The 11,016-nt window shown below is 36.4% G+C and overlaps 1 protein-coding gene across 2 annotated transcripts; it reads left to right on the top strand.

The window, feature by feature from the left end:
* The first annotated feature begins 3,325 nt into the window (after nt 1–3,325).
* Nucleotides 3,326–9,399, top strand: LOC137737492 (magnesium transporter MRS2-2-like). 2 transcript variants are annotated; one of them, XM_068476989.1, is made up of 12 exons: nt 3,327–3,611; nt 3,711–4,010; nt 4,149–4,178; nt 4,535–4,688; nt 4,856–4,977; nt 5,538–5,612; nt 7,339–7,566; nt 7,739–7,783; nt 8,416–8,460; nt 8,541–8,570; nt 8,730–8,849; nt 8,935–9,399. In XM_068476989.1, the coding sequence occupies exons 2-12, from the start codon at nt 3,768–3,770 to the stop codon at nt 9,019–9,021; spliced, it is 1,179 nt and encodes a 392-aa protein (XP_068333090.1). In that variant the 5' UTR covers nt 3,327–3,611; nt 3,711–3,767; the 3' UTR covers nt 9,022–9,399. The 2 variants fall into 2 exon arrangements, with proteins under 2 accessions (XP_068333089.1, XP_068333090.1); XM_068476988.1 differs by having other exon boundaries at nt 3,326–4,010.
* Nucleotides 9,400–11,016: the final 1,617 nt, after the last annotated feature.

The following is an 11,016-nucleotide window of genomic DNA, read 5'->3' as shown; positions in this document are numbered from 1 at the left end:
CAAACATGAAACGACACCGCTAGTGCTTATGGTTGGTTAGACCCTGATAGCAAAGGTCCAAAAGGTGGGAATATTCTAATCCAAGGGCCTGCAGTGATCCATAAGAAAAACAAAAGAAAATAATAAGGAAATCTTTAGCCTACCAGTTATCATATTGTTTGTCTTTTTTCACACACTGATCAGAAACCAGATAACTGACACGACAAGATTACCCAGTCAGTGTCTAATTGTCCATCACCTTGAGCAGTTGAGCCAAACACAGATTTCAAAATGCCTTTTGATGTCATTGATGATAACTGTGCATCTCCCGTCGAATTTTTCTTTTTTAAAAAAAGAACACACATTAGACACTACGCATTTAGTTTACGTTTTTAGTTTGATGGTTAGAAATAAAAATTGATATGTATAAAAGGAGAAAATGGTGTGTGATTCCTATTTTCTTCTATTTATATGTTTTTAGGTTGCAGTACTGCAGTTTTTTATCCTTGTAAATTGGTGCAAAGAAGAATATTTCAATGCAATGAAAGGAAAAATGCATTAACTATGTTGTTCATGTTCTATATATAGATGAAAAAAAATTAATATGGGGAACCAAATTCATGGGAGCATAGAACAAATTAAACATTTTGAGGAAAGAAAATTAAGATTTCTATTCATGCATCTAATTTTCAAACACCTTAATACAAAATTCTTACCAATAATTAAGATGTTCAGTCGACTTCCTTACCGTTTGTGGGGCAAAAAACCCTATAAACGAGCGAAAAGAGAGATGAAAGAAATTGTAAAGCAATTTACTTAAAAAACTAATTAGTCCCCCTCTAGCATAAAAAAGCAGCAGCATTCCTTTCTTATTGAGCTATGTAGTTAAAACAAAGTAACCTTAATTATAAGAAAGAGAAATGCTTTTGACAATTAACAACTGGAGAAATCATATGTGTACACATTCACAAATAGACGGTGACACACTTCGACCTAAATCAGGACGTGCTGGCCGCCACATGAGAGTGACGTAACCATATGCACAGTGAGGAAACAAAATGATATAGGGAAATACAAGTAAATAAAAACCAACTACTAAAAGTACTGGCTAAAATAAGGTGTTAGTGCGAGATTAAGTGTGATAACACAACCAAAGCATAAGTAGCTTAAGTGCAGTCCAGCGGGACAAATACTAATTATACAAAACCCAAAGGTGACCATACAATGGTGATAATCTGTCAGAGCTGCCGTGGATTCCTCACAAGCCACCAAAAAGCACTCCTAACTAGAATCTGGAAGGGCGCAAAACGGAAAGTGTGAGTGGGCAAAAACAAAGTTTTCAAAATCATTTCATTTCTCAAAAGTTCTAACTCCTCGCCGTAAAACCTGTATAATTTCCTAGAAAATAGCACATATACATATATCGAAACCATATTCAAGTTAGCTAATCCACATATATGCCATGTCAAATATCTCAGCATAAAATATATGCAAGCTAGGTGATAGAAATCAATGCAAATGATATGTCAGCCGGAGTCACCTAACGTGACCTGTACGGCTTAAATCCACATCTCAACAAATATACCTGCACACGACTCAGAACCACCTAAAGTGGTCTATACGACAGGATTGGGTGTAAATAAATATGCTCAAGTGCTACGATCACGTGAAGACTATGCGAATAATTGCAAGTCACTTACAAGTCGGAACCACCTATAGTGGTCTGTACGACAGGACTGTGCACCTAACTTGGATTCAAGGTGAGCGTATAGTGCGGGAGGTGAACATCACGTGAAGGACTGTGCCCTAACTCTGGGCGGGAGCACTAACACCGGGGTTCAGGTTTATGAGCTCTCAACACATTTCACATAATCATCAATCTCACAACCATAATCTATAAACTTACCTGGCACTTATTTGTGCGTCCGTAGCACCAATCATAAATATATGCAACTACTAATGCATAAATAAAATAGGCAGATACTTTGCATGGCATTTTAAAACGTATAATCATTCAATTTCATTTTCTGGGAAAAATCTCAAGTATATAGGTATATACGGAAAACCAAAAGCCCACTCATTGGTATGTGGAAGGGTCGTAGCCCCCAAGCCTTGATTGATTGTGCTCGTCCTGAGGATAGGTCTCACCTATATGCGAAACAACTATATAAACGTTAATTTAAAGCACATAAACAAAACTAGCTAATAACTTCTCATACATTGCTCAAATGGGGTGTTTGAATATACCAATGTGATCTACTCAACACCACGAACATCCCCATATTTTCAGAAAATATATTTCTGGTGCTTCTTTATAGAACATGAAAAATGGCGGTGGATACCAAGACGGTGGTGGATGACTCCTACCTTTGAGGCCATGTTTTGAGAGAGATCAGTGAAAAAGCAAATGAATAGAAAGTTCAAAATTTTAAACTAAATCTGCAAACTAAATAATGTGTCACTAATAAAAAACAAACATGTTAATTAACACATAATTAATAATCCAATCATCTACGACCACATCATTTTGTTTAAAAAATTTGGTCTCCCTAGCATAGCAATAATAAAAGCTACAACAAAGGAAGTTGGGCTAATCCAAATAACTTCGGTAGTATTTAAAATGTTTTTAGGTAACAAATAACCACTGTGAGTGGCAGCAAGGATTTCTTAAAATTGACTGCTGATTAGCGATGGCAAGAGAAAGAGAGGTGCTCTTGATATGGCAGATGTTCATTGGAAAGAGAAAGAAAGGTGGTACCAAGACCACTTGGATGCGGGGAAACATGTATGAAAGTTTCGTGGGCATGCTTCGAATGTTTGGTATGAGTTTCTTTTGTACTCGTCAAGTGTTTGATGTAACACTTGTTAGACATATCTCAGCAGTACTCGACAAATGCTATTGATATCAAGTATCATATTGTTTTGGCATATATCGATATTTGTTGAAATGTGCGTAACATGATTTTGCTGACGATAATAAGCTCACATTTTATAAATCAATTTTTTTTAACACGCTTCGCGCTCTTTTTATATCTTAAAATTTAGACTGAGACCCTCCTAAGGTTTGAAACTTGGACACCCCACTGCTTTTCGACAATTGTGTAGATTGTCGTCTTTGGGCTAGGTCGGTATTGGGTTCCAGGTGGTGGTGATTCACTTGGCAACTTTACCAAAAGAACCATCCCTTGATCTGCCACTTAGATCGCTAATACATACTTTTTAAAGACATGTAACTAGTTTGACGGAATTAATAAAAACAAACTAAAATTGAGCGAATATTGAGTAACGAAGTACAAAATGAGAAATTTTTTGTTTTAAGGTGGAAAGCCACATCGAGTTTGATGGGGGCAGTGCAAACACCTGACATAAGCTAAATTAGAAACTGAAAGATCCGCAGGTTCAGAAATCGTGTGGTCCAATTGGCCCCCTACTCTACTTTAAACTAAACTTTTTCTTGCGTGTCAAGTTCCCCCATTCACTCCCCTAACAAACGGCACAGCCCATCCCCTCTCTCCCAAACGCTCAACTGCTTGCCCCCAGTCCATATTCCAATCCCTAATATACAGATCCCCAAATTAACGAAGAAATTATTAACAAAACATCAAATAATCATAAACAAATCACCGCCCCTGGTATTTTTCACGCCGAATCTTCACTGCCCCATTTAAATTTTCGATGGCGCAACCTGAAAATTGACGTTTTGAATTGTTGGGTTTTTTTTATTGTTGAAGATGTGAGTGAAATAAGGTTGGCGCGTTTGGGTCCGGTGGTTTCGGGGATGGTCAGATATGGCTCCAGACGGGGAATTGGTGCCGCTGGACCCACAGGCGGTTGTGGCGGTGAAGAAGAAGTCCTCTCGGAGTTGGGTTTTGTTGGATTGCACCGGAAAAGCTACCGTCTTGGACGTGGACAAGTATGGCATCATGCAGAGAGTTCACATTCACGCTCGCGATCTTCGCATTGTCGACCCTTTGCTCTCTTACCCTTCCACCATTCTCGGCCGTGACCGAGCCATAGTTCTCAATTTGGAGGTCGTGCTCTTCCTCTTCTTGTTTGTCTTTTCATTTATTTATTTATTTATTTTTGTGTTTTGCAATGTAATTTATATATTTTTGTTGGAAATTATGGTTGTGGTATTTCTCATTATTGAATTGGGTTTGTTTCTGCAGCATATTAAAGCAATAATCACTGCTGAAGAGGTTAGCCTCTCTCGCTCTCTCTAGATATACTCGTTTTCCTTTTCAGCGGAGTTTATTTGTTTTTGGGTTTTGAGTCACCGAGTTTGAATAGGATAGACATCGGTATTAGTTTTGTATTTTTTTTTCCGCGGATAAAGATTGCTGCTTTAAGAGAGAAGTATTAATTGTTTTTGTGGAGAATTAAGTAAGAGGAGCAGCTAGATAGATTGTGCAAATTCAGAATGTTGAAAGTATGTTTCCTATAAAGTCAAACCATAGTCCGTCCTTGTCTTCTAGGAAGAAAGAAAAATATGTGTGGTGCTTTCTATGAGCTGGAGCTTTTTGTAGATGGTGATTGTTAGTTTGTTATGGGATAGGTGCTGCTCCGGGATCCATTGGATGAAAACGTTATTCCTGTTGTTGAAGAGCTTCAAAGACGGTTGCCTCCTGTAAATGTCTCACGTGAAAGTCAAACAAATGGGAAAGAGTTCCCTGCTGTGCAAAATGATGTTGAGGCGGGTGAAGAAGATGGTATAATTTATTGCTTTCAAAGTTTTTCATTCAAAAATAGTATCTATGGCTGTCATTAGTGTTCTTGGAAATGTAGAAATGTTTGAATAAATCATTCTAAACATCAAAAGTTCTGGGTTCTGGTTTTATTCCATGATTATCTGAATGATATACATTATGCATTGTAGAGTCACCATTTGAGTTCCGGGCCTTGGAGGTAGCTTTGGAAGCAATTTGTAGCTTTCTTGCTGCACGTACGACAGAACTTGAGACTGCTGCTTATCCTGCTTTAGATGAGCTTACTGCTAAGGTAGGACTTGACTTTTCTTTTATTTTTGTTTTGTGTCTGTGTGGATTCTTCAGTTGCTGCCTCTCTGCTTCTTGTGGCCTTCCAACTGAAAGATAAATAGACAAAGAAACTGATTGAATGTAGTACTTCATTCACTAGTTTGGCCGATTTAAGTAAATCACTGATAGTAGCCTTCAGGCATGTTCTTTGTCAGCATTGGCTACGTGAGGAATATTTCCTACTTAAAGTACTAGATAACGAAGTCTAGGATGATTGTTTGCATTTTGGTGTGAAGTTGAGTCTAGAAGAGATTCGGGATGTTATGCTTCACACTTTGGTTAGTTTTGGTAGACCTCTATCTTTGCATTCTTGCTGTTAAACTTAATATTTGCCTTCACAGAAATATTGGCTTGCATATTTGCCTGAATGGTTTTGTAAACTTAGCATCTTTTGCTATGACAGAATATTTCTCTCACTTGTACTTGTATTAAAGAAAATTGTCTTCCAATTATATTTCTTCCTCGAGTCGGCACTTTTTTATTGTTTTTATTTATTAAAATATCCACCCCTTCTACCTGCAGATTAGTAGCCGCAATTTGGATAGGGTTCGTAAATTGAAGAGTGGAATGACTAGGTTGACTGCTCGGGTACAAAAGGTATATGAACTTCCTGTGGTGTGTGCATAACTGAATGGTAGTTCTTGCCTCTTGTGAGGGTTATTGAATTTAAACACAATTGTTCATTGATTAGATATGCTTCACTTTGGTGTTTGGTGAAAGATGAGGGAGTAATTTTACTCGTCACCCACCATCTACCGAACATCACTTCATTAGATAGCTTGTAATATTTCGTTTGAGAAAGTAAATTTGTTCTAATGGTTTGTAAATGTGCTGGATGCATACTGCACTAATACGCTCCACAAGCTGAAATCTCCTATTTTACTTTCATTTTATGGAACCAAGGTCCAAAGTTGTATTGTTTGTGTTGAACCCAAGGATTTGGATGGCATTCCTGTCATAACCTAGTAAATTTACACACGACTTCAATTTCATATCCACCATGTGCAATCTCTCAGTTCATCCTATGTTTGATATTCAATTCCTGATTGTTGACCTTCAATTCCTGATAAAGCAATCGTTCTATTTTGAGTGCATATGAGTCATTAGATTTTGATCCAACAGTTGGTGAGCAGAGATTTTTTTGCTTATGAGTCAAGACAAAGTATTAACGTATGTAAGTAAATAAGAATGCCCTATTTAGTATTAACCATTTATGAATTTCTGTCCAAGGGCTTAGAACATGGCAATGCCTTTATATAGTACCGACTGGTAAGTGTTTGAGCACTTCCCAATGTTAGGATTTTGGCTTGTCAAAGTTAGTGTCCTATTTTGTTTAGGATTCTATTAGGGAAATTAAAGGTGCACCGATTCTTCTCCCAAAAGAACTAAAAAAGAATCAAAGTTTTCTTGTACAATTAGATTGGGAATCCTAGAAGATAATTTGGAATAGGAAAGAATTTCTTTCCTATTCCATATAGAATCGGAAACTTAATCAGAAAATAGGCATGTAAACCACACCCTATACTAAGGGTTCGGCAAGGCTAGGGAAAGAGTGAGACCGCCGGAAAGAGAGACAACTGCGGGAAAGAGAGAGATTAGTTCTAAGGTTTGCAAAAGTACTGTATACCCTATTATTAATCAAAGAAGCTGTGGTTTCTCTACCTAGGGAAATCACAACTGGACATAGGCAAAAGTTCTGCCAAACCAGTAGAAGTCATAAGTGTTTGTAGTTGTTCTCTACTTTGCGAAGTTTAGTCTATTGCCGGATAGATCAAAGAACAAGATCCAGAGAGAGTCAGAATTATAACACCCTATAGGTGACAGTATATACATAATTACCAATTATATAAGTATGTGTGCGCGCACACTTGAACGCATGCCGAGGTTCTTATATGAGGTCCTTAGATGTCTGGAAAAGTTCAGTTGTTAAGATGGCTTTTTTTCTGTTAAGTACTGATATCAGGAAGTTCGCTATCTGGGTTATTTAAGGGACATGGGTGAAATCTAGTTAAATTTGTATAGATCAGAGTGAAAATATACACAACCAATTTAGTTAAATTTGTATAGATGAGGTCCTCCGTACCTTCCAGTCTAAATTAGTTGCATGAAAGTGCGTTTTTTATTTTTCTGTAGATCAATTTTTTTTTTTTTTTTTTTTTATCTGTTGTGCATCTCATTTTGAGTTTGCAGACTATGCTATCGAAATGAATTTTCTGTGTGGAATTTCTTAGTCAGAGTTTGATTGAGGACAACCTATCATTGTCCTCTTAGTCTTTACTACTGTAAATCACGTTAATTGGAAATTCTGTATTGCTTATTGTAGGTCAGGGATGAGCTTGAACAACTGCTGGATGATGACGATGATATGGCTGACCTTTACTTGTCCAGAAAGTTGGCTGGTGCATCTTCGCCAGTTAGTGACATTGGTCCTTCCAATTGGTATCCTGCCTCCCCTACCATAGGCTCAAAAATATCCCGGGCAAGTAGGGCAAGTATCGTCACTGTTCGTGGAGATGAGAATGACGTTGAGGAACTTGAAATGTTACTTGAGGTAATATTGTAATGATGTTGCATACTTCCTGATTGCTTTATTTAGTGAAGCTATATGATGAGAATGACATTGAGAAACTTGAAATGTTACTTGAGGTAGTAATGTTGCATAGTTCTTGTTTTCCTTATTTTAGTGAAGCTATATACTAAACCAGCAAGCAATGCCTTTGTAGGCTTATTTTATGCAGATTGATGGCACCTTGAACAAATTAGCCACGGTATGTGCTATTTAGATGCAAACTTATCTTCTTTTATTGGTTTGTGAGGAAAACTTAACTTTGGGATCTAGCTTCATCCCACCGTATTCCATGCCAATCATAATGTATATCACTAGTATGAGTCTGCCCCGCACAAAGTGCACTGAGGTACACCACAGTCATAAACTGTCCTGGCCCCAAAGGAATAAGGTGGTCCTTAAACACAGTACGACCACCATACATATTACCTTGAAGGGAACCCCTAGTAATAATGCTGCGAATTATCTAATAACAAGTAGAGTTATAAGTTATCATGACTTTGACCTATCAAAGCAGAATTATCATGAGTGTGAACCTGCAGTTGAGGACGTATAAAGTAATCTGTACACTCACACTACTAAGGAAGCGACAGAGGAATTGCATATCAAGATCTGATTTTTGATTAAGAGGAGAATGGTATTGAGTCAACAAATGAATCATCCCCTTAAATTCACTATAATAGTCCAATGTTTTTCCAACTGGTCTCAATAGAAAAACTCTCATAGACCAATGTTTTTCCACCCAAACTCAATAGAAAAACTCTCATAGACATTTTTACGTGGAATAGACTTTTTTTATCAACATTGCAACTGCTTAAATATGAACTTTTGCAGCTACGTGAATATATTGATGATACAGAGGATTACATTAATATTCAGGTACTTAATTCATAAATCTTAAATTTTTATGATAATATTTGTTATGTTTTTTTAATCTAACTTATGGTTTCATTTTGCAGCTCGATAACCACAGGAATCAGCTGATTCAGGTGCCTTTTTGTCTTCTGATGTAGTGTATCATATTACTGTACTATGCTGGATTCTGTTCCTTTAATTTCTGTATTTTCTTTTTACTTTGCTGCTCCATATCCACAAGGATCTGTATTTTGTAAGATTACTGTTTATTTTATTCACATTCATGCTTGCAGCTTGAGCTTTTTCTTAGTTCCGGGACTGTATGCACCTCCATATTTGCATTGGTTACTGGAATTTTTGGGATGAATATCCCGTATACATGGAATCAGGGTTACGGATACATGTTCAAATGGGTAGGCAAAGTATTTATTTCCGCTGGTAATCTTTTCTAGTATGACTGTAAACATGTCGGAGAATTGAATATATTTCCATTGACAGGTCTGCATTGTCACGGGAATTTGCTGTCTTTTTGGTTTCGTAATAATCGTATCATATGCTCGCCACAAGGGTCTAGTCGGATCTTGAACATCATAAGGAAGCCCTGAGATTGATCTTTTGGATCTTCTGAAAGTAAATAAGGTGTCGAAGATTTTCAGCAAGGCTGTGTGAAGGAGTAAAAATTTCTTGCTGAATTTGGTGAATTTTTTGGGTGTTTCTAACCCAAGGACATGCAAAGCTTTATAATTGTCAAACAGTCTAATTAACAGGATTCGGTCACAAACGCAGACTGTAAAACTTGTCTGCAGAACCATACATATTTCTCGATTTTGGTCGATAATTCTTGTTGTGTTGCACAGAAGTTTTTTGATCAAACAGATTTATACTGTTAAACTGTAATGGGCAATAATGCCATACGGAGTGATTAATGCATTCCACAAAACTGATAATTTCTCTGAAGAAATGTGGGCACTATCAGCTGTAATGTGACATGATTTCTTGCAATCTGTTTCTGGAGGCCGTTTACGCTCGTGTCAATTTTCGAGTTTTCGGGTTGTTTTGATCTAATCCTTTACCTTGAAACTATACATCGATCGGAAGGTCAAGTTTTCTGCATTCAGAAATAGCCATATGCTAGAGTTCGGCTAAGCCAACAATTAGCAACTTAATTTAGTATCAAATTCGTCATTTACGAGATTTGAACCTAAGACCTCGTACTTCTAAGTTTAATTAGTATCGAATTCGTCATTTACGAGATTTGAACCTAAGATCTCGTACTTCTAAGTGAAGAAGAATACTACCAGACCGTAGTACTGAGTGACAATAGCCATATGCTATTGAAACAATAAAATTAAATAGAAAAGCAATTAGGGCAACCCGTACACGAACAAAGTAGTCTTACCAAATACAATTGGAGGCTTGTTGATGTCTAAGAAAGAGAATTAAAATCCTTCCCTTTCTTGGACACTTTGTGGAGTTTGTCCAAGATTCTGCTTGACTCAGTCAAAGCCTTGGATGAGACTTGGCCATCCTCTTAATTACTTTCTAATAAGGTGCAAGTTGGATGAGAAATTTTGATTCCCAGCTATTGTGATCCTTTTTTTTTTTTTTTTCAACTTTGGGGTACCCATGTCATGTATGACATATGAGATTGGAAAATTCCGAATAAGTTTGGTTTAGAAGTGAAATGCATTTTAAAATTTTGTAAATTTCGAATTTATATCGGGGATTTATGCTTGAACTACTCACAAGTATTGAAATAAACGAGACCTGATGGCCGAAAAGACGGAGTTGTTCCATGAACATTGATAGCAAGTGAGCACTACTATATATTAGGTTCTTTGGGCTTTTGGTTCGAGTTTTCCTATCACGGCCAATTTTAATCTTTTAGATTTTTTTATCATATCCCAAATTTCATACTCCAAAAATTTGATGATTATCTCTCAAATATAATTCTAAATATAACTTGAACCCCAAATGCCTTTAAACCAATAATACTGCAGTGGTGATTAGTACGAGACAAAATTAACTACATTCAATAAGAAAACGAAATATATATATATATATGAAATGGTGATTAGTACAAGACAAAATTAACCACATTTAATAAGAGAACGATATATATATATATCATTTCATATGCATGTTATTTGAACTCGATTAAATTTGTGAAAAATATATGATTAACAATATTATACTCTTAAACGAAAGACTGGTTGAAAAGACAATTTTTATTTTGATATATTTTATTATGATATAGATATTATTTTATTTTTTATTATAGATTAATAAAATGATTGTGGGTCAGGTATGTTCTGGGATTGAAGGATTCGAACCTTCGAATAGCGGGACCAAAAGCCGTTGCCTTACCACTTGGCCACGCCCCATTTCTAGTCGACACTAATAAACACTAATATTGGTACTAGTTGTTCGTCAACTCAGGTCTAAATATCTATTATATGTAATATCCACGATCAGATTATATTTATTTGATACACTGTTGTCAATATGAATGTTGAGAGATGTTGTTAATGATTTTCTATCAAATGAATTTATTTATTTGTTCAAATTCTAAGTAATTAA

The sequence above is a fragment of the Pyrus communis genome, chromosome 6, assembly GCF_963583255.1.
Source record: "Pyrus communis chromosome 6, drPyrComm1.1, whole genome shotgun sequence".
Lineage (NCBI taxonomy): Eukaryota > Viridiplantae > Streptophyta > Magnoliopsida > Rosales > Rosaceae > Pyrus > Pyrus communis.
Note: the sequence above shows the minus strand (reverse complement) of the source record. Positions and strands in the feature narration are given on the sequence as shown.